At 38.1% G+C, this 24,982-nt stretch overlaps 1 protein-coding gene across 2 annotated transcripts in view; it reads right to left on the bottom strand.

Moving 5' to 3' along the window:
• LOC131475323 (meiosis inhibitor protein 1) overlaps positions 1-21,649 on the bottom strand; it is a 47,135-nt gene extending 25,486 nt beyond the window's left edge. Inside the window, exons 1-19 of one of the 2 annotated variants that reach the window (XM_058653371.1) lie at positions 21,488-21,649; positions 21,169-21,336; positions 20,822-20,945; positions 19,124-19,174; positions 17,963-18,036; positions 17,145-17,250; positions 12,805-13,014; positions 11,594-11,772; positions 10,197-10,311; positions 9,654-9,773; positions 8,869-8,968; positions 7,104-7,238; positions 6,683-6,797; positions 6,149-6,240; positions 5,122-5,269; positions 4,625-4,736; positions 2,980-3,040; positions 2,302-2,399; positions 325-505 (exon numbers count right to left, since the gene is read on the bottom strand). In XM_058653371.1, the coding sequence (XP_058509354.1) occupies positions 325-505; positions 2,302-2,399; positions 2,980-3,040; positions 4,625-4,736; positions 5,122-5,269; positions 6,149-6,240; positions 6,683-6,797; positions 7,104-7,238; positions 8,869-8,968; positions 9,654-9,773; positions 10,197-10,311; positions 11,594-11,772; positions 12,805-13,014; positions 17,145-17,250; positions 17,963-18,036; positions 19,124-19,174; positions 20,822-20,945; positions 21,169-21,321 (2,174 nt within the window). In that variant the 5' untranslated portion in view covers positions 21,322-21,336; positions 21,488-21,649. Of the gene's footprint in view, positions 1-324; positions 506-2,301; positions 2,400-2,979; positions 3,041-4,624; positions 4,737-5,121; positions 5,270-6,148; positions 6,241-6,682; positions 6,798-7,103; positions 7,239-8,868; positions 8,969-9,653; positions 9,774-10,196; positions 10,312-11,593; positions 11,773-12,804; positions 13,015-17,144; positions 17,251-17,962; positions 18,037-19,123; positions 19,175-20,791; positions 20,946-21,168; positions 21,337-21,487 lie in introns of those variants that run through there. The other variant, XM_058653372.1, reaches the window with a different exon arrangement.
• Positions 21,650-24,982: the final 3,333 nt, after the last annotated feature.

Genomic DNA, 24,982 nt, shown 5'->3' with positions numbered 1-24,982 from the left:
TATCTCTGGGGTCATAAAATATCTACTAAAGAACAACGTCGTTGGGCCAGAGAGTGCTGTCAGAGTAGGAACTGAGCTACGGTGACATGCAGAAGCAAATGGTTTCATGATATAGAGAACTCCTGATGCTGTGACATGACACTAGATCCTTTGTTTCATATACACTCCTCACAGTGTCTTTGGAATAATTGTTTGGACATTATTGTGCTGCAGTTTTTGACACTTTTTATTTAGCTCATTAGTTCATTTTCACCACCACTTAGCAGCTCAAAGCTTGAAGATTGTCTTTGACACAAGTACATCGAAGTGCCAACACCATATTACCTGTCTCCTTGCTGTAAGGCAAGGTGAAGCATTATCACCAGACAGTACTGAGTGGCCCTTGGACCTTTATATTCACACAGCTGGCGTCCTGAGGCCTCGTACAGCAGTGAAGGCCAGTCAGACAGACGACAACACAGAGAGGGAAGGTTGTATAGCAGAACATTTTCCACCTCTTCAACATCTGTGGGATGTACAAGGAAATACACAAAAGAAATGACAGAAACTGAGTTTAATAAACAATGCCTACAGCAGGAACAGAACAAAGCCACGAGAAAGAATAAGAGAGAGGGGAAGGAGAGAGATGGATAGAATAAAGAAAAACACAACAAAAAACTAATACTAACAAATTAAATGTTTACTACTAAAGAGCTGTGGTTTATGAAAAAATAATCAAAAATGTGTAGTGATATGCTGATTTCATACATTTTATTATCTACACTACATCCAAGCATATAGCTAATATCTGTCATGCAACAAGCTATTGTTGTCATGGATACTTACAGTATATTACATTTTTATATCATTATTTTAAAAAGTCATACTATGTGCTCCAGCAAAGATTAAGAGCTTTTTTTATGAAAAAAAGAGGTCCCTACAGAAAAGAAAGACAAGATGAAGGCGGCATACAGAATAATGGAGGAGACAAGTGCTGAAGAGAGTGAAGCTCCAAAGAAGAGATGAACATGATTAATAGCAGGGATCATTGAGACAGCGCTGAGCAGGGCTTCAAACAGTATGATTTAGTCTGGGGGCCAAAGGCAATGACATAGATCCACTGTATTAACAATATGAAATAAGATGAGAAAAGAGACAGAAAGACAAAGGAAAGCTATAGCAGAGTATTGATAATTATTTTTATAAAACAGATGAAAGAGTAAGACTTTTTGAAATTAGAAATCCATAATGTAGAAAACCATCTTTGGTTCTTTAAAGAGCTGAGAAGAGCAAGACGGTCAAGAGGGGCAAAGATTGAGTAAAGCACATGAGATGCAATTAAGATAGGACTAAAAGAGAACAACACATGAATAAGGAATGCAATATTTTGCAGGAAACCATATATAGTAGAAAGTATGTGGGAATCACAGGTATGCTGGAGAACAACACTGAAAAGAAAGAAAGAAGGCACAAGACATGGACACTGAAGCTATAAAGCCAAAGCAGGGTCTGTGGGGAGTGAGACTACACATCAGAAAGTGAGGGGGGGGGGGGGGGGGGGGTTTATAAGTTAAAACAGGGGAGTGATAAATATGATCAGGAACCCAAAGGGTAGGTGACCAGCTGGCAGAAGGCTAAAGACCCATGGCAAGACACACGGGCACGGGGGTCTGGAGTCGCCACTGTGGAGTAACAGGAAAAAATAAATGGTATTGAATAGAAATAGAAATCAGGGGGAAAGAGAATGGAACAAACACAATCCAGCCATCATTTATAAGCAAGCTTGTGGGTGGGGGTGGAGTTGAAAGATGTCAGAGATGACAAAGTGCACTTTAAACAGAGGACTGAGAAAAAATATATTTTACTATATATATAAGTAATCTCACAGTAATGAAGAAAGGGACAGAGGGTCAGGGACAGGGATGTTAAATAATTTATATATTTGGTTTTGCTCATTTACAACTTCACTCACCTAAACATATTTTATGTAATTTATGGAAACACATCAGAATCCCTTTCTTCCCTTCTGCAAAGCAAGCTAGAGATTTGATATACTGTCTTTACAGACACTTTTCTTAAATAGACCATTAAATGTGTGAGCCAAGCTGACTCTTTCTGAAACCTTCCTTTGATCAGGGTGAAACACAGAGAGCTTCTTGATTAGGGATGACAAGAAGGTGATATACAGAGAAAAGAGGAAGTGCTGCACAGGGTGAACAAAAACTTAATGAGTGTTGGACCCCTGACTGGAGCAACAGGGTTTTTTTTTAGTGCTACATGTAGCTCTGAGTGTGGTACAAGCGTGTGTGCATATTTGCATACCATGCTTTTTGGAGCCAGAAGCGGGGTCTGACTGGGAAAGTAGACACATACTGAGTTTCTGTAGAAAACCACAGCACGATGCATTCAGTTCTGGGTTCCTGAAAGAATGGTGCAAAAAGGAACACACACCAAATGAACATGATTACAAAGACAGTAGCTACTCAGAAAAAAAACGGAATTACACAAGGACATCTGAAACCACGACAAAGTGTATGCAAGTTCCCATACATAGTGAAAAGTGAACTGTGAGTGACACGGCACAGACTCAACCACACTTATGACCACACTAACACACAGGAACACAAAATGTGCACCAACAAAAGCACATTTGTCACATAGCCCACACTAGGCAGCAGAAACTTGACACATGCAAACAAACTCTGTATGCTTTGAAGCTACAGTTCTGTTGCTGAGAGACAGATCTGAGACAGATCTTGTCCTGACACAGAGGACAGTCAGGACAAGATTTGAGCTCAAGCTGTAAAAACTGACAGTTACACCTTGAGGTGGAAAAGGAGTCCAATCCTTTCCTTGAACTGTTTTACCAACTCTCTTTATGTAATGTCGATCAGATGTATTTGTCTATTAATATTATTGTACAATACACACATGCAGACACACACATTTTGTCAAAAGCTGTGGATTAACATACATTTTTGTGTCCCCTGAACTGTGTACCTGTTTCCTGCACAGAGAAGACCTTTGTGTTCGAGAGCCAGCCTGAAGAACCCGGAGGAGGCTAGAGGCATGGAGAGAGAGAGAGCAGAATTTACTGCATATAACACTAGTCAAACTAAATTTTAAAATACATCAGAGCGGAAAGGAAATAAAAACAAAAAAGAAGACACACACTGTACTGTAAGACATGTTCTGCTATGGATAAAAAGAAATTGTTTGACAATTCAGTGTTGTAAAGGTACTGAGTAAAGAGGAAGGAAAAGGAAGAAGAGATAGAGTTAATAGGAAGTTAAAAGAGTGGAGGCGGGAGACAGAGAATGAGAAATACCCACCTGCCATCATTATGACAATAATCTGTTGCATGATTTAGTCACAATCTAGACCACTCTCCTACGCACACAGACACACACACAAATCTCTAAAATGCACTTAAGGAATCATATTGCTACAATGAAGGTAATTGGATGGCAGTCCTGTTTAAATTCACATGTATTTAATGTCCCTCTAAGAAAGGGACGTTTTAATTCCATAAAGCCACCAACTCCCTTTCTTCTGGATTTATGCAAAGCCACTACTCATTCATATTTGCAGAAAATTGTTTAACCACTTGCAGTATCAATGTAAAGCTTATGTTTCTTCTTAACGTCACTCCACTTGATTTATCAAATGCCCAAGGCAACAAGTCAATAATTGAAACTAATCAGGTGGACTGCCAGCTTTTCTTGTCATACTACATTTCATCAAATCAATATTCCGGTTTTTAGTTTTATTTCTGATGAAAGTAGATGTAACGGTTGCTTTTGTTGTTTTGGCAAAAATATTTATCAGCACAAAACACTGGGATAGTACGTTTAGGTTCACTATTATGCGACACAATGCATGTTTTTGGAGCATCACCTTGACAGTGAGTTTTATACTTTACACTGAAGCTGCTTCTGTTTTTTTTCCTGATTTGCTTACCTTTACGTTTAAGCAGTTAGGCTTGTCTGTTTTCAAACTGCAACCTTTTATAGATATACAAACCTGTATGAGGCCACCGTAGTCACTGGCATCATGACTGTTATCACCGTTTGACCAAATGTTTAAATTTTCAGTTCACTGACAGGATCCACCAGACAGATATTTGCATTAACACCTCACAATTATAAACAATTATACAATTATAATAAAGAAAATGTGTCCTTTATGAATGCGTGAAAACTCATTTATGACCTGTTTTCTCAATTAGAATTATGTATGCATTAAAATATATAGACTTTATGTGCTGATTATTATGCTTACATCTATAAAGGCTATACCCAAGGACTGTATGAGCATATTGTTCGTCACAGACAGGGTAACACACCATCAGTGCAGTTTACATAAATTGCATCACACTCAAGCCAAACAGAAACACAAAATCTGTTGGGGTCAGATCGGGCTTGGTTAGCTCTCTCTTGAGCTTGGGTCTGGTTCAAACAGAAAAATGTGGCCTGTGGCATTTTGTTGTCTACTACTTCAAATTGTTTACTAAGATAGTGATACAGATATAATCATATCCAATGCAAAGAGGTGAAGTAACACCATAATGATTGTTTAAAAAAAAAAAAAAAAAAATAGAACAGTTTAATAGCGAATTCATAGGAAAACAGTGTTACAGACTCACCTAGCTTATTTGCAAAAACCGGCATGAGAGGAGGGAGGAGAGTGAACTGGGAGGACAGGACGGAGTAGAAGTACTGCAGTATCTGAGCGTTGAGTGCACACTCGCACGTCCTCTAAACATGAACAGCAAATTACAGACAACTGATTAAAATATCAACTCTAATTCATGTTTACTGTCTGACTGATTTTCAAATGAAATGGAAGCAACTGTAGAAAAATATCAATTAATTGCATTAGAGCAGAGGCACTGATGGATGGCTAAAATGTCTATGTGTACACAAAGCTAATGAAGACGGAGCCTGTGTGGCTGTGTTTATTAATAAAGTTATTTAGAGTAACCACCAGGCAGAGCATGATAATCACTGTGACCTATTTCTCTGAAAGAAGAAGGCGGGGAGTGTAGGATCATTTTCTCAAGTGTTTGGCAAGAGTGTCCGACAGAGCTAGAAGGTTGAAATGAGAAGATGATAAATGTGACTGTGTGTGTCCAGCTCTCACGGTAACGGTGGGTATCCAGATGGAGTCACAGCAGCGAAGCAGGCAGTGACACAGGGACTCCATTGAGTCCTGAGCATGGCTGTGTTTATCTGGAGCTGTGAATGCATTCTCCTTCAGAACAGGCTCTGACGCACAATCCTCAGCCAACCTTGGGCGCACACAACAAAATTAAGAACAAATTCACAAATTAACTCTGCAATTTGTAAATATGAATCTTTAAATGTACTGTACATTGTGTAAGAAAATGTATTTTAATAAGAAAGTCAGAAAATTACCATGTCATCAGAGATTAAGATTCAAGATTCAAAGACTTTTATTGTCAATTATTAAGGAGATACTTGAAATATTGGCTTCACTCATAACAAGGGTTCATCCAGTATATTCACAATTTAAATTTTAACTTATGGATCACAAACTCTGTTTATGTTTAGTTTTTGTGTTCTGGCCTATTGTGCAATCCACCCATCAACACAGCTTGTAGCACTATAACACCCAGGGTTGCCAGAAAAGTTAGTCAAACACTGAGATGCAGCTGTAGGTCAGAAATTATGCACTTTACTGAACCTCTAAGAACTTTCTACCCCTCAAAAACATTGTTTTATAGCTGCATTGGAGACATGTTCAACAAAACGTAGATTCTGATAGTTGTGAGGAATCCTTATACATACAGTATGCCAGAGCATCTTTCCCTCACTCTCTCTCTGTCTGTTTTGTCTCAGCAGCCTTTTTTTTGTTTATTTTTTTAAGAAAGAAAATAGTTTTTACAGGTTAAAGTGTAAAGTACTTAGTGCAAGTGAGAGTGGTACCCTAATTAATGTTTTTAGGAAAAACTGTGTTTGTCCTACTATTAACATGACGAAAAAAAATCCTCTATGAAAAAGGTCTATAACGTAAGGTTTATTCAAGACATGCTGGCAACCCACAACACCATTAAGTCTGGGGAGAAAGGGGAAATGCTGTCCACTATTTAGATTGTGGTGGCCGCAGTTTTACATATAGCCCCTTCATGTGACCTGAATGTGCTGACCTGCAGACAGCCTGAAAACAAACCAAGGCCTGGAGCAGAAACGCCTCAAACCTGGAAGCCGTTGTGCTGAGGCCTGACATCTTCACATGCCCCTAGAAAATAACAGAGACAGATGGAAAATAAAAAACTAAAGAAGAAACTTTTTTCAAAATCTCATTACATCATCATCATATCAAAGTGCATCATCGAAAAGATTTCCTCAAAAGAAGTGATTAATGATTTCTCTAAAACAACATTTCTTCCTTGAGATACACTGCATTTTGTCAGTAACTCTCAGCCTTTTGGGCCCCATTTACAGTTCATGAATAATAATTCCGACTCTGAATTGTGGCTTAGTGTGATTACAGTGAAGCATATTTATTTTGTATAATGGAACAGGAATACACAACCAGACATATTTTACTGACAGTCACAGAACTCAGTTTCAGTTTCATACAGGATGTATTCTGTGACGCTGCATTGTTAGCATGGATCACTACAGAAAACGGCAGATCAATTACCAACAGTTAATGATTTTTGTATCTTGTAACTCACAGAGCTTCTTTGATGAGCAGAGGAAAGGAGGGGGAGTCCGGAGAATCGAATAGTGATGGCCTCAACCAGTCTTTCTAACTCAGTGTACTGTACTGGTTGGGATTGGTGGTTCAGCCTGGAGAACACAAGAGTGACAACCATTTATAAAGAGAAACAATGGAAATGTTTACATAGCCACAGAGTGGCAGTGTGTTAATGAATGAGGAGGTCAGCATGCAAGTCATTCATCATTAAGTAATTTGTAATGTTGCATTTCTAAATCCTGGATTGAATCATCCATTGCAGTTTCAGATATTTCCACTCTTGGTCCCTCCAACAGGGATCAAGGCTTGGTTTGGACCACTAATAATCCCAAGGATTTGGTGTACAAGTGTCTTTGACGACGTGTGAGTAATTTATTAAAATGTGTGTGTTTGTCCACCTGAAGAGGGCAGTGGCAGCACTGACACCCTGTGTGGCTACCAGCAAGCAGGGGGAGGAGACTCCAGCTATCACAGCTTCTGAAACCGCTACAAACCCGGGACCACTGGAGAAAAGACGCACACTTGGTGGCTGCCTGTACACATAAAGACACACAAGCATTTATATACTATAAAAAAAATGACAGTGCATTCACGGACAATTTAATAATGTGCCACTGTTCCTCGATGATTCATTTAACACTAATCGCTGTTTTAAGCAAATAATTACACAAGTTGTTGCTACTAGGTGCTAGTTTGGTTAAAGTACAAAAAGGGTATCAGTATCAGTCACTTCATCCATCATCCATCAGTCACTGGATGATTTTGACACTGATGTCAATAAAGGCACAACAAAATGCTGACGGCCGGTTCTTTGGCATCATCTACCCACCATTGTTTGGTTTTATGTGCCAATACCAGCAGGGACTGACCTCACCCTCCTTCCATCTCACTCACCTAAACACGTTCTTTTTCTCTCTTTTGGGACTGGCAAAGTGCACATCATAAACAAATAATGCTGACCTATTGGCATTTCAAAGATCACCAGAGTGTGTCTCTGCTCCTGGACACAGCCCCACAACATCTGTTGTGATGTTGTTGAGCTGACTGGTTTGCTGTTGCCACAACAGTAGTCACATAGGACATCTTAAATAACACATGCATGCACATAAAGGTGTGCACAGACGCGGACACACACACACACACACACAAACACAATCAGCATTTTAAGCACACCTTTTTAACTGATGAAGGACACATCTCCCTCACCATTTCAAATATTTTATTTACTCACTGTATTGCTGCCGTCTGACAGGTGAAACATTCCATTAACATCGTGTCAAAATTGCAGAAATATAACAGTGTGTTAGTAGCTCGTAATATATTTTCATCTGCGAGCCAGCAGACAATTAATTCAAATCTAATTAAACTCGCAATAGCACCATATTTAACATGTTTTACAGGAGACTGCCTCTAAGTTGGAAATGCTGTTCAGTTTGTGAACAAATAAAATGGTGTATAAAAATCTTTATCTTAACAGAGCATGTGGTTTAACAGAGCATGTGGTTTCGGTAGTAATTACACAGATAATCTATATGATTATAGCTTGCACAGAAAAGAGTGCATGGCACTGTAATGACTACTAAATTGAAATCAGTCTAGTTTGCTATGAATTCATGTCAATCGAGGATGTCACAAGAGCAATTACTTAAGGATTAAGTGTTGGCTAGGAAATAATTCAATGACAATATTTATCGAGCTATAACAAAGATTACATATGTATAGATATTATGGTTATGCACTGTGCAAACATACTTTGAGACACAACACTTACTATCTAAGTGTTTGAAGTGTTCTGTCTATAAAAGACATTTAAAACCAAAACTCCATTTTGAACGATCTGACATTTATCATGATAATTAGTGTTATTGTCTGATTGTAACATGATTTTAAACAATAATGTTTTGGCCATATCATCCAGCCCTACCTTCATTATATGATGAACATCATATTCACTGAATATGGATTAAAGGCGCCTTGTGATCGACTGGCAATTTGTCCCAGCATACCTGCATTATCATAATTATAATAATAATTCTTACTATTATGTCAAATCAGCAACTTTGCAGAGTTTTGTTTTGCTCAATAACAAAAATTGCAAACTGCAAATCCAGTGCAGTGGATTAGTTTTTAGCATTATGCCAAATGAAAAGCAAAACTGCAGACCTTTCCAATATCTCAGTCAGGAGCAGCAGCCCTTGTTTCTGCACCTCCAAGTTGGACAGCTGTAGAGCCTCCGTCAAACTGCGCACCAGGGATTCAATACCTGGCATACACAAACACACACTGGATGCATTAGAGATATTCTAATACTCAACACATAAGCAGGAAACACATTAAGTGGAATCTTACTCAGTGCCAAAGTCATTAAAGTAAGTGCTTTGACTAAACTTTAGGCTTCAGCAACTCCCTATCTCAAAAACACGCACAGTCACGCATGTCAACAGTGGCAGTGGTGCATCTTTCTCATTTACTGCAACACTGAATCTGCTCTATTGATTTCATGTATGCACTGAACAGGAGCAAGAACGTAATAGTGCAAGGAGTGAATCCACCATGTCCTCATAAATTAACTCTGTATATCAAGTGTTTTTTTATACAATATCTTTGGGAGATGTGCCGCTGGTTTCTGTTGTAATGCTTGGAGCAAATCAAATATATTCTGTCTAGTGAGAGGAGTGGAAGGAGGGGAGAGAGTCAAGTGTCTGAAAGCCTGCTGCTAACTCATGGTCGGAGGCTTAAATACAACGCAAAACACTGAGAAAACAACAGTCAAGAATATTTCCCTATCCTTAAAGCACTTTCAAGAATCACCAAGATATCACAACCTAAAATATTGCAATATTTTAGCGTTTCAATATTCTCTTACATGTCTATTCATTTTTAGATGTTAACTAATATGTACTATGAAACACAAAAGCTAAAGGTCTGTGTGTTTTCTGTGATCTCACCATAGATAGAGTGACACTGGGAGAAGAAGAGTGGGTCTTCGGTCAGTAACACCAAACAGCTGTAGGCAGACCACAGCAGCACCTCACTACTGGTACTGGACAGACGGTCAAACAGAAACTCTATTAAGGGAAAATGATGAAAGAAAAAGAAGAAAAACTTAACGACATGAATACAGTAAACAGAGAAAGAAATAACAGCAAACACCATGATAATCCCATGTGTATCAGCATACTGCATCCTAAAAACACTGTAATTAATCTTAATGCAAATTTAGCACATATACAGTAATATTGTATTACTCTAACATATTCTGAGGGAAAAGAGGCAAAGCAAAAATAGTAATAGTTTCAAAATTCAAAAAGCCAGTAGGAAGAGAAACCATAAGAACCAAAGCAAGAGAAACAACAAAGCATTGGACAAAAAGAGGTAGTGCAAAAAGAAAACACAGATAGAGGCAAAGGGAAACATTTGTAGAAGGGAAAATCAAAGGCTTGGATAGCCAGTAAATCCCAACACTGTTTATGTCTGTGTGGGCGAATCACCAGGTATGTCAGCCTTGATGAAGGGAGCACTGTACTGACTGGGAGAATGAACCAGGACAGCTGCAATACACTTAGCACTGGTCACCTGTAACACCTCATCACCACTCAGCAGCAACTGTAAGACATGATTTATGAGCTTAATCAGAATCCACCAATCAAGTAAACACACACTGCAAGTGACAGTAAGATATGAAGGATATTTTTGCAAACTCTCACTTCAGGCCAAGAAAAACGGAATCGCTTTTCACATCCTCAAGATAGAAATATACCAACAATGCATCTAACCACATCTCAATTTATCACCAATGAATAGGTGCATTCACAACATAAAATTGACATGGTCCGAAACACTTTGCCATGCACCATGCCTTCTGAAGCCAAAATGAAATCAGTGATTTTTCATCTGACATCATTTGACACCATCTTCTTACACCTATGGCGGTATTAGAGACTAAAAGATTAGTCACATTTTATTCAGTGTTCAGTCAATACCCTGAATGAAAATCAGCAGAACATTCTGGGATTTGTAGCTTGTTTTGTAATTGTCAATATTTATTCAACATAAGAAATTGATTTGCCCATGGCTCTTAGACTTAAACTTATGATTTGTGTTGACAAATGATGCCTCCGGAGGTCCGGAGGTCCTCAGATGTAACTCAAGTTCCAGTGATTATTTACTACTGAATCAGCTGTTGTCTTTGCAGTATAATATTACCATGTTGCTCTGCTGCTGTTCTTTGCCTTTGCAACTGCCTCTAATTTGTATTTCTACTACAACTATGCCTGATTTTTGATTAACAGTCAGATTATTTGAAAAATGGAGCCTATGGTTGTGCAGTGTTAACAAAAGCATTCTATTCTAAAAACACCAAATTTCAATATTATTTTAGGAGAAAGTATGATTGAGGTGATTATTTCCTTAAAAGGCTAAAATTTACAATTTTAAAATTGTTTTAAGTATAAAAAAAGTATACTGCCATTTTGGACCACCCTGTTTTTACAAAAGATCATAATGGACAAACTGAACATCCTTTAAGTTCTAATGCTAAAAGAAATCTACAGAGGTTCTGCAACACACTTGGAAGAGATGGAGGTGAGAAATATTCAGCTGCAAGTTCAAATTTTATACATTGTAAGAGTACCTTTTACAGCTAACACACTGTTGATCTACAAAAGAAAGTCATGAGCTGTGCTGTGAGTTGTGACTGAGCCAATCTAACTAGACATACTCTCCACATTGATTTCCCAGACATGAAGCACAAATATTTGTCCAGGGTATAACCCTCCAAATCCTCACTCACAGGCACATTAATCCAGGTTTTGAACTTTGTGTTATGATTAAGGACAGAGTCAGAATGAAGGTCTTGGTTTTGGGAGCAGGATGTTTGGACAGAGACCTGTTTCAATATGAGAGGCAAATGGCTGTGGTCAAGAGGCTGTTGCTCTTGGTGTTGGCAGATGGTCTGGCTGTTGCCTGTGTGGATGTTCTGGTTCTCATCACACACCATCTTACTGTCAGGGCTTTTCATCAGAACTGACACCATTTCTCCCTGCTGCACCAGCAGCCACAGCAGGCCTAACAGATGAAAAATACATAAATTAAAAAAGATAATGTTAAATAAATGTATGCATACATGGCCAAAAACAACGTTATAAACTGTGTATACAAGAACTAACATTTATAATAAGGCTGATAGTTGCAGATATACATAAACAAAGACTTCTTTGTAGTTCTTTGTAGGCCATTTACATTATATTTTGTACATGACAAATTCATGATAGTCTTTAGTCTTACCTAAGTGGTTATTATGCTCAGCTCAAATGTTCATCCAACTTTAATGACATCAGCACTTTTAGTCAACTTACAATATGTATTTTCGACACTAGCCTAAGCAAAACAATGTGTGCTCAGCTCAATTAGTATTTAATTTTATCCAGCACAAAAAAATATATTTTGGCTTTTAGACAGCTAAACGCAAAGGTAATATGGCATATGATTCATATTTATCTGCTGGGCATAAAAACCCTAAAACTATTTGATTCCTGTTTTGTCAAAGTGGTTTAATTATTGCCTCAATTAATAAAATTCAACATAAAAAAAAAAAAAACAATGCTGAGATTGCTCTAATGCTCTGGACAATAATTAAACCCTCTTGTCTCGAATTACATTATACATTTTCTTTTCCTCAAATTTTGGCTTAAAAATCTGCGGGGATGTCAGGGTTACAAACTTAGTGCAGAACAAAAACAATGTCTTTTACATGATGAACCCTAAAGTCTGACTAACGAGAACTGTAAGACAAATTATGTGAAACGAGTGACAGTGAAAAGAACAACTCATTACAGCAACTGAAGATGCTGATGCGTAGTGACAATGAGCTGTCCACAGACGTCCAACTGAGCGACACTATTACATTGTCAGGGGGTTATAGCAGGATTAGTAAACTGCATTTCAAATCCATTCACTGTGAGTATCAGAAACTAAGGAAAAGCCCTGATCTCTCTTGCAAAATGCATTGTTTGCCATCTGTGCACATCAAAATAGAGAGTATTTCTCATATAACATATTCAAATACATAAATAAATAAAACTGGCATATTTGTCTCACCGACACAATTTTTGATAAGATGTACAGAGCCTGCATTGGCCAAAGTCTGACTCAACAGGATACACACTCTTTCCCTGATGCCAAGAGGTATAGACTGCGCTGCGGATCCCCCAGCTGTGCCGAACAGTTTGAGCCAGACATAGAGGACTGAGGACTTCAGTGCTTCATCTGGGTAGAGCAAGGCTGAGCACAAATGTTCCAGCAAGGGTACTGGAAGACAGAGATTGGAAAGAGGAGCATCTATTATTATTAACACATAAACAAGATAGAAGATTTATACAGAATAAAAGAGGAGGATTGTGTGTGGAATTTGACCCTGATCAACCACAATACACATTGTCTTACATACAGTATGAATGTAATAACTTAGGTAATGTGTTTTAGTCTTGTGCTTTAAATCGCACAATTAGATTACTGAACAACTTCTTCACATAGGACCATCATAACCCTAAACTCAAAAAGAAATTCACAAATATAATTAAAAATCTGATTTTTTGAGAAAGGCATTGTTTGTGTGAAAGCAAAAGACACATAAGGCTGACAAAGACACCAACAGGTGAGGTAAAACTAATAAGCTGATCAAGGAAATGCAAAGACAAGGAAAACACCAACTAGCTGACAAGATGAATGAGCACCGAAGCACTGAGAACAAATCTTTGCTGATTTTATGTTAACATAATCTACAGCTATTAACATTAGACAATGGCAGAGCCATGCATGGAGGGAAAATTGAAGATGAAAATATTGAAGACTTTTAGGTTATTAGGGAGCGAGAACAACAAAACGGCAGGTGGGAAAACGAATGAGATGAAAAAACAATATTAGGAGTAGGATAGGAAATTGTTTATCCGAGCACAGCAGGCAGGAGCATGGAAAAATGATAAAATGACAAGGTGAGGTGGAGAAGCACTCAAAAGAGAAAGATAAAACGAGACAGGTAATAGTAGAAAAGGCTGAGTTTGGAGAAGAGTAGGTGAGAGAGTGAAAGGCGGATACAAGGTGGAGGGAAAGACAAACAAAAGAAGATAGGAGATACATTTAAAATACATGTTATTGTAATCGGTAGCATTTTGGTATTTATTTACTTTGACTTTGTAAAAAATGTATTTAGCCAAAGTAACATGTTTTACCCTCAAAAACCCAAAAAGCTGCAATAATTAAATGTAGATAATGAACATCTGAGTGACAAATAATACACTTCCAATTCAAAATGATTACTATCATCACTGAGACATACACTTAGAGAAGGGACTTAAGCTACTGAAGTGCTCACATTTTGCGAACAGTTTGATATTTGTGCACTAAATCAGAATAAAAAGGGGCTGAGGGGGGACCTTGGCGTTTTTCTTTTTTATTTGAAAGATTAAAGATAACATATTTGTGATTTCATCCATACAAAAATGTCTGATTTAAAGGTTAAGTTATTAAAAATCAAGAGAAGCCAAACCATGTGTATTTGCACTCGAAGAATGTTGGCACAAGACTAAGCTGACTGAGATTTAGTTATCAACCACAGTGAATCTGTGAGCAAATGAAAAAGTAGCATATAAGTATATGCCTTAATGAAGGACGAATATGCTGTCACAAGCTCTGTTAATGCAAGTAACATAATATTTGTTGGCAGTTATAAGAAACAAACTACTGCAGCATAAAATCTAATTATTCATGATACAATTAATGAAAGGATAAGGGAACACATGAGCCACACAAAGAGACAGCTGACTTTTTTTGTTGTTGAGCGAATGACGACCATGAAGTAAAGATAAAGGCCTGTCTGAATTAGCAATGGTGAGTGCCAGGCAGCACTGAAGCTGAAAGGAGACAGAGGAACAGAGAATGAATGTAGAGGAAACAGAACGAGATGACGGAGGAGAAAAGCCAAGCCCAAGCCAACCTACTCACTGAAGCAGATCAAACACCAATGTGTGAGGCAGGAGAGGCTCGCAGACATGTTTGATTAAACCACAATACATGAGGCAGCCAAGATGAGGGCCAGACATGAAGAAAGGCGAGTATCAGGAAGAGAGGGGAGGAAGAGACAGGATGAAAAGAGAAAGACCATGTTCACATGGAAAATAAAAGTCTGCTTACATTTTATGATGCACACCTACAAAGACGGAGACCTAAAACTATTTTTGTTTCTTTCTTTGATGGAGAAAACACAATAATTTGTATTTCTGTTTGCCTTGTTCTATTCTTTTGCTCTCACTTTTAAAGATGTTTGCTCTCAAGTCCATCTACTTATCTACATTTATTTTCACAGTACTTTATGGTTGTCCTTCACCGTGCTTCACCCTGTAAATAAAAACCCATCTGTCTCTTCTCTGGCTTTTTTAAAATTCCAGCCTCCAGTCTTCACTGTTTATAATAAATGTATTTGTCTGGCCTATGTAAATAACCCCAAAGCCAAGAACCATTATCTCTGTATTTTTGTATGTACATACCAAGAAAAACCACATTTGAAAGTGCCGCCTGGTCTTTTGAAATGTTTACTAATCATATCACAGAAGTAAGTCCTTAATATTTTCTTTTTCTCTTATTTTTATCAGCATTTTCGCTTTCTTTTTCTCAATAAGTGGGTTTCCATCAGTGAATGTCGACAGAGACCTCAGAAGACGACATTTAAAGATCATGTGAAATGAAATGTCTCTTAAGCTTCTGCATTTCACTGCACTGGGAAAATTAAATAAATGGTGCACAATGTTGTGCTCTTTTATTATATCTTCATTTGGGGAAAGCACAACATTCCTCCACTTAATGCACCAAGCAAATATTACAACAGTAATATACAGGAAGGAGCAACTAAATGCTTTTTAATTACACCATTTTCCATCTTGTTTCTTGGCACTCGTTCTTATATCATCAAGTTGCACCTTCATCCTTCTGTGGTGTGGCCACCTACTGCTTATCTCAGTGAACTGACTCCAAATATTTGCCTTATTACCAGTATTTACAGTATTTATTACCAATTTCTACCAGCATTTATTGAGTTGTGTTTTAATGGAAACTAAGCTATTGATGCTTCATCTTCTCTGTTTTGTCTTATGCACTCCTCAGTTAGGACCAGAGGGAGACAGAAACCAACAAGGCAGAAAAAAAAGAGAGGGAGGGAGAAAGAGAATGAAAATAAAATTGAGGCAGATAGACAGGGTGAGAAAATCAGCAGGGTTAATAAGCTTGATTGGCAGGCAGACAGGTAGCTGGAGAGACTGAACTGTGTTGGGTTCTCTGAGCTCATGTTGTCATTGCCATGCTGTTGTCGTTAGTCCAAACAGACCCACAGAGGTGTGCTGAGTGACAGACCACAGACAGGTACACACAGTCAATAGTGGCAGCCCACATTATGCATCACCATCACAACAACCCACCACAACCTGCACCTGCTCAGAGGAGCATGTAATACTCTGAACATACATGGGAGAAAGACCTGTAGCAAAGCTACTGTATGATGCCTGCTTATTTGGCATAAGATTCACAATTACTCCTGACTGAAAGGACAGGCACTCAGGCGTGACACAAACACACTATATTACGCACACAGATGCTTGGAGCAGCGTAATGGTTCAGTGACTAGACGGACATCATGCAGGTGGTTGTAGCAGAGAGTAAATTGGGTAAATTTGTGTGAGAGGCCATGATAAAGTGCATCCATATTCTGCCTCAAAACACTGCAGAACAATACACATTACACAGATACAAATATATCCATGTGCTGTATGTGGGGAGTTTCAAGGCAATTTTGGATGAGCCTATTTGTAACTTTTTTTATAATTCCACCATGAGCCAGTGGACAGTGCAATTATTTTCATGCAGTTCAGGGGAAAGGACACATATAATGTTATATCGTTCGGAGTGGCATGTTTATTTTGTATTATTTTTATTTTTTAAACCAACCTGATTCAAAGCTTCTTTTTGGACCATCTAGTTTCCCTTAAAGGAAAGTGTATGTGCACAAAGAAGTCATAGGTTAGGGTTGGCTGCAGAGCAGTAAGCTTCCAGCTAATAAAGGTTTCTCCTCTTGCCTAAAGACAATTCGGCAGGGTAACTGACTGTGGCTTAACCTCAGTGCACGGTTCAAGAACTTTCTGCCTCTAGATACCTCAACTTGCATATCCACTGTTGACAAAGTTCCCAAGGCAGTCATGTGATATTCTGAAAACATTTGTGGGTACACAAGCTGTACTGTATATATCACCAACAGTCTCATGGCATCATGTACTTATGTATTTATGTTATTCTTATTGGCGTCGCAAGTAATAACCGTGAAAAATTAATTCACATGAAAAACACACTTATTTTCTTTGTATAACTGTGATTGGGTGTCTGATGCATTATCTCACCATACTGAGTCACCAGGCAATGGGCCAAATTGGGGACTGTTTCCACCAGGGTCCCCAGGAGGTTATATGATGGCAGGAAACCTTTCACTTTGAGCTGGTCACTTAGCTGGACAAGGAAAGCAAAACATAATTAAAACTAGTAACAGAGTCAAGGAACTTGTCTAGATCAAAGAATCCCATTGAGAGACTTGCGCACTGTAAAGCTTCAATGTGTTATAAAAGGCATAAGATCGACTTCAGAAATGCTCCACAGAAGCAGTTGGAAACATGCACACAAAATATGAGAAAGTAATACCAAAGAGAGCTCAAGAGAGTAGCAGAAAAGATGCTGTATTAAATTCAGACACAACGATCAATCTTAGAACACCTTTGAATATGTATATAGAATCACCCCAGCAGCACCGCACACCCCAAAATTGTTTTTCAGTTTTGTTATTTTACTGTACATTGACAACAAATCCAGTTATATTCATACTGCAGAGCCACTTAATTTCAGACATGTAAGTCATGTCATATAAGAGTGTAAATGAGATTTGTCTGCACCTCTACCCGGTGGTTTGCCTTTCTGTCATCATCAGTATAGAGACTACCTTTACTTTTTTCCACTGGCAGTACCAGCTGCTGAATGAGGCTTTTCTATTACTCCCCAAGAGGTGACACAGCAGCAGGCAGAGGGGAACAAGCACTCTGTTTACTAAACAACCCTTCGAGGATATGCTGCTACTTACACAAGGGTTGTTAAATTTTTAAGATGTTGAGTGTGTTCTGTGCTTGTGCGTGTAGGTTTCGCCATATGTCTATAAATGTGTTTGGCTCACCTGTTTGTTTATCTCATCCAAAACAAAGTGAAATGACACCTCACTCTGGAGCTCCAACATCAGCTGAACCAGCACTGACACACACACAACACACAAAAGTGAATACATGCACAAAGACGCACACCTCATATAAACAACACAGCTAAGCATTGATTAACACCAGTTTCACACTTCTAGAAAAATCTCTAGGTGCTCATTAATTCAAAACCAATAACAAATTCTCTATTTGTTATTTCTTTAAAATACTTGAAAGATTAGGATTTCACTTCACTGATTCTTGGACTGTTTTCATGTCATTATTTGCTAGTGTCTGTGTTGTTTATTACAGTAGCACAACCTCTAATGTTAAAACTAAAATAAAAGATCTCATTAAGTTGGTTGCTCGACATGATGACTTTGCTAATGCTAGAAATGTTTTCCTTTTTCTTTCACAAACACAGATATAAGGGCATCCCATGGCCAAGAGCAAAACAATTGGGGTTGTAACTGGAAGGTCACTGATTCAATCCCAGGCACCCAATTCCCCATTGCTCCCCAGGCACAGGAGCAGTGGGCAGCACTTACCTGCGGCTTGTGTGTGTGTGTTCACTACTGATGTGTAAAAAAGCATGAGTTAAATACAGAGGACAAATTTACTATCACTAATTGGTGTGTGTGAAAAAATTACTATCATCAATGAAATCATCTCTGCTTTATTTATAGGGCTCAAATTACTTGAAAGTGTGTTCTTCACACAGTTTCTGTGCAAACAGCAAAAGAACACTCAACAGACTACTACAGTAAAGTGGTCCCTCAAACATATTAGGACAGAAACCATGAAATCGTTCTGTCATTTAGCACTTACGTAGCACATACCAAACACCTCTGCATCTTAAAAGGTGAAGTTATCGTGTGACAAAAAAAAAATGTACTCGATGTGTGCTAAAACTGGTTTGTTGCAAAGCCAGCATCAAGACCAGCTACAGGAAAATCTCCATCTATGCACTGTGCAGAAGTGACAGAATATCAGCATGGCAAAGAGGGTCAAAATTGTTAAATTTAGAAATTGGTTGTGAAGCCATTGCAAGATCACCTTAGTTACCAGGAGTGAACATTATCCTAGACACAAAGAAGATGGTCTCTGTGCATGTGTGTGTGCACATTGTAAGGCATCATTTTCACCTTGCTGAACCTTTTCCTCAATGACTGGGTCCTCTGTGGTGTGAAGCATCCCTATAGCGACAGAACAGTAATGACAGGCTAGATTTAAAGCCAGACTTCAGATAGGCACTGAAATATACAAAGGCATTGAGGAGGTAAGAAAATAAGAAAAGGGCTGGAAGATGGAAAATGAATACTGAAACATGAAAAGGGACAAGCTGGGTTTAAGGTACAACAGCTTTACATAACACCAAATCATTACATGGGGATGGCTTTATATTATAACAGTACCATTTTAGGTAACGTAGATATCTAAAAGCAACCTGTGTGAAAGTCACAGATGTTCCATAATCTGTATGTTAAATTGGATCTGCTTGATTTGCAAAATATGCAGCAGGTTCCTTAAATGTAAGTACAAAAGGGAAGGCGTAGTGGCATGAATAAAGGCATATTTCATGTTGAATTATGCTCTTAGTAACATGCATGCTGTGGCGAATATCACCCCATAATTACTGTATTGACTGTTTTAATGTCTTGCCATAGTAGCAGTGAGCTTTTACCATCATTTTACCACATGTCCTCTCATTGTATTAATTTGATTAGAACTAAGTGTCTAGTTTTAATCGAATCATATCTTATGATGCAATACTAAAACATTCTGTGCAATGATTTTTATATCAAGAAACTTTTCTCTTACTCTGCGATTAGCAGTGTCAACATATGCAAATAATACAGTGAAATTTCGCGATATGTATTGTGGGAATAATCACTTTTGAGATACCAAGTATCACTTTTATTTTTTAACTACAAATAAACAATAAACTTTTTGTTGATTAGCATGAAAAAAAATCAATTTACTTTTCAGTGCCAAGCACTTATATCATAATATATGATTTCGCAAACTTTGCTATATCGTGGTAATATTGTATCATGACTTAAATATTGTGATAATATTGTATCGTGATTACCACCCTCAGCTCTTGTACCCACAAAGTAACCCTTTTTTTTACTTCAAGCAGCATTATGTAGGATATTTTCATACTTTAGTGTTTATATAAGGTGATAAGATCACCAGTTTTGTTGTATTTGTCTAATCTAATTTTGCAGAAAAGCGGTGATGTGAGTGAAGCACTAAAGCGATAACAAATCCTCATTGATATGTACAATTTCACTTCATTATGCTCAATTGCTGTTTCTTGGTAACCAATTATCCTGACATTTTATATCCTGCCTCTCCCTCCTCTATGTCAGACAATCATTTAATTCCCTTCGCCTGCTGATCCCCGCCCATCTCTTCACCTGCAGCCCATTCCCTCATTAGTCAGCTTCAATATAACCTGTCCCTTTTCCTCTGACCTGCCATAGTTTTGACCTCAAACCCAGAACGTTGATTGTACATTGCTTGTTTCTTGGTCATGCTTGTGAGTTCACATTGTATTCTGAGTTGGTGACTTACAAAAACTGTGTTAATATAGTTTAATATTAGTTCAAAAGAGAAGGAAGACCATACAAATAAACTCAAGTCAGTGAGATATCAAGAGAAAAGGGTGCCAGTGTGTGCTGGTCAATATCAAATGTAGGATCTATGCACTGCTGAATCAATAGATGCTTCTTGTTTAGTAATTATTAAGTGCCCCTCCAAACAGTCGAGAAATGATGTCTAATCATCTTTGCTAGTCCATCACTCACCCTAATATCTTGTTGTACACAATTTCTCACCCAGTAATGAAGCTGTAAAACGCATAGACACTTGGTAGTCCTGTCGTAGCAGCTCTCTCAAACCGCCCGAAGAACACTTCAGCGCCCCACTGATGGCAGACATGGCAAAAGTCTTTCTCACTGACTGCATGATAGAGACAGAGGGAGGGGGAGAGATGTGAGAGGGTAAATAAAGCCTGTGTATGTATCTATTTTCCATAAATATTTAGTAGTAAATCCTAGAAAAGGACATGCTGTGATAAAAGACACCTACAGTATAGTTGACCAAATCAAGAGAGTACAGGAATTTACTTTTGTAGGAGGAAAACTTCATATAAAGCAGGTTTCTTATGAAGTGTATTCCTTACCGAAATGTCTTTGCTTTCAAGCATTTCAATGACACAGGCAACACAGATCAGCAGTCCTCCACCTCCACCCTCTGAAGGCATCAGGTAACCACTCCATTTTGGGTCATGTCTAAAGTGGATCTTGTCACAAACTAAAATATCTGCTGTCATCATTTTTGAAAAATTAACCTATCAAAACAAAGCATAATAAGCTTTATAATAATGGCAGGCAAACTGCAAGTCTGACAGGTTAATACAAAAGCCAGCTAATGGCACTATGAAGCTATTAAGCCATTAGGTAGTTAGCTAAAGCTAACTAGCTAGCTAATATGCAACTTACCTGTCCTGCTTCTCAAAAACAACTAAATTATGCCGTCGCTTTCTTTTAAAACGTATCCATAAATGCAACGATATTTTAAGGACCCTATGACAAAAAACCCCACATGTATTCCAATTCTGTAGCAAACTTAACACATTTTTTAGTGTTAAAACAAGAAAACATGGCGCGTTAATATACGCCCCGCCCCATTTTTAATCGAAACTTTATTGAACAACACCAGCTTAGCAGACTACAGTAGTGCAAAAAGAAGTGTAATGGCAAAGAAAACACATTATTTTTAACACAACGTAAAAAAAAAACTAAATTAAAATAAATTAAAAAAATAAATAAACATATATGTATGTATATATATATACAGGTATATATATGTATATATATATATATATATATGTATACATAGGATAACTGTATACAGCTATATACGGGTAGTGGATAGGACTGCTGCCTCACAGAAATAAGGTCAAAGGTTTGCATCCGTTATGTGTTCTCCCCATGTGTGCATGGGTTTTCCCTCAAATGGTAAGTATATCTTGTGGGATAAAGCAATGTGTAATAATAGGGACGCGGAAGGAACCTGCTATATCTTCTACTCATAAGCAACAAAGGTGGGGAATATAGAGTGTCTTTATTCAGAGAGCTATATTATTTGAAATAATTAAATAGAAAATAGTTCAAATGTGCAGACTTTTATGATCCAGTTGCATGAAATGTTTTATTTTTATTTTTTTTACCTGAGTTTGTTCTTTCACAGTAGTTCATTTTAATGTAGTGATGCTGTCAAGTGGTAAGTAGTAGCGTAGTGTAAGTAATGTTTAAGGCTAAACTGAAATCTAATATTTCAGCAAAAACAATGACCATCTAACTACTGTGTCAGCAGCATCAGATTATGCTCTAATGACTGTCATTGCTTAAGAAGTGACTGCAAGTGTATGTTGCATGAGTTTTGCATTATCATGCAGTATAAAAGCCACAATTTGGTTATCACCATGACAACAAAAGCCTCTTGGCAACTGAGAAACTATATCTGATGATATGTGTGGAGGCGAGTATCAGCCACTATCAACATGTCAATGTATAATCCCTCTGCAGCTCTCCTTAAACACAGTTCATTGCACATTAAAATAGCGCATAGCCTAAAATATAGCCAGCTCAGCTCTACCTCAATGTCTGTGTGTGTTTCTTTGTGCCTAGTGTTGTGTGTATGAGTGTTGACAGTAAGCTAAGCTCTCAAAGTTTCTCAGTGTGCAATATGTGCTACCTTTGAAAGATATGCTGTGCGCCCACAACAATTTCAGAGAAAAAGTGTACTGTGTTAGGACTTTGTGTGCAGGAAGTGGTCAAAGCCTTACTTGGCTGACAGAGAAGACTATCAGACCTCTGACAAGAATGAAGGTGGAAGTGACTTGTTTCTAAAGTCTCCTTTTGTGCTTGGACACGAGCTAGTCAGCTGTATTTGGCAACCATTTCATATAGATTATTCCACACAGGCCACAGTCTGTGTGTTAGTAGAGATAACCTCACATGCAAACACATTTCACACCATTGGTGGGCCTTTTGCTTTGCTGTCATATCGCTTGCCATATCTAAATCAACCTCCTGTGCCTCTCCGCAAGAGCCCACACATGCACATACTTAAAATGTTACTGTCAATGAATAATACATTGATTAAAGTGATTGTTCACCAACCACACACCAGTCATTGAGGTATAGATGTAAAATGTTTCCAGACACCTCAGCCTACACCTTGTCACAACATAAGTGTGCTCACATTATTGAGCCATTGTTTCCAGTGAAGATGACAGTGAAGACTGTGTGGTGGCAACAAAAGTTAAAAAAGAGGTATATGGCAAGCCTATATGTAATGTAAGTCCAGGTTTTGTTTAAAAACTTTGTGGGGCCAGGGGCACCTTACTGGGGACAACATTACAAGGATGGACCTCATGGACCCAAGTAAGCATATGCTTACTGCCCTTTTTACTCCTGGATGCCATAAAGACTCTGCAATGTTGGGTTTTTCGTCTCATTAACTCCTACGTCGCTCTGCATAGCTCAAACAGCCGCTGCAAAACTCAACTACAAGACAGCCAAGTGATTCAGCAATGCGTCGTGTGCAGCATCCGTCTCTGCAAGCGTGACAGCAGTGATCTCAACTTCAAAAAATAAACTGCAGTCACAGCTGTGTTCAAAGGAGAGCGAAGATCTGGTTCCATGCCTGTAGACGAACACTCCTGCTGATGTAGCATACAGAGCACAGCAGTAACCTTAGGGTTGGCAGACTTAAGCTGTGCAGTAACTCCACTCTTGCAGCCTGTCATTTGTACTAAGTGCCAAACATTTTTCCCAGCTCAGTCTTACTTTATGTGAAAACATCCAAAAGTCTCAACGTTTCCTCACCTGTTGTCTTGCCCAAAAAAGGATAATGTCATATTTAATAACCCAAACCCTAAAGGGATGGGTTGGTGCTTGGACCCCACTTTGGAAAACTTTTATTTACATCAAGCTGCATTTAATAAATATTTTTATGACTTTACTAAAACAAGTTTTTTTTTATAAATATGATTAAATAAATTGACAGTGGCGCAACAAAACATAAATAGGAGCAGTCTGTGAAGATTTTCATTCATCCATGCCATAGTTCTCTAAAAGTCACTGGATTCGTAATTGGGCTTGTAGATTTCTTGTTCATGCGCTACTGATTTAATGACCTTTGGAGAAATAACACCAAAAAGCTCAATGTCTGAACGTTTTCTAGTTCTACCCCTTTTTCTTCCTTTCAAACATTCAAATCAAAGATTCAGATAAACAATCGAAACATCACACATCATTATAGATGTGTTCTGGATTTTTTTTTTTACAAATACTTTGTTACTTAGGTACTTTACTTAATTATTTATATTTCTTGGAACTTTTACTGTTACTGGTTACTACCAAATAAAATCAGAAGATTTGCTAATGGTCTGTATTTATATAACACTTTTCTACTCTTGATGAGCTGCTATACACTACAAGTTTGCCATTCACCCATTCACATGCCGCAACACAGGGTTAGGTGTCTTGCTCAAGGACACATAGTCTAGCAGAGCCAGGAACTGAACCCACAACCTTCCAGTTGAAACTCACCCTACCACAACCACAATCCTTACTCCTCACTTTTTTCTATCAAATACTAAACTTATTTTAGTATTTTTTCTATTGTAAGTATAGTATTATACATATTATTATTAATATACTTACTTAAATATATATATATATATATATATATAGTTAAAGACTTTTACTTAAGTAATATTTTAAAAAGTGTCTTCAACTGTATCCAAAGTCCTAGAGACCGAAAATGTTGGATTCTCCAACAATGACGACCACCACAGCACCACTATTTACCAAACCACATCCGGGCAAACTAAAATTCTTTGCCCCGGAGACATGAGGTGAAGTAGGAAGAGGGCGGAACCACCACGCGCGCGAGCGCTTGCATGGACGTGCGTGCGCGTCCGC

This window comes from Solea solea, chromosome 16, assembly GCF_958295425.1.
Source record: "Solea solea chromosome 16, fSolSol10.1, whole genome shotgun sequence".
NCBI lineage: Eukaryota > Metazoa > Chordata > Actinopteri > Pleuronectiformes > Soleidae > Solea > Solea solea.
Note: the sequence above shows the minus strand (reverse complement) of the source record. Positions and strands in the feature narration are given on the sequence as shown.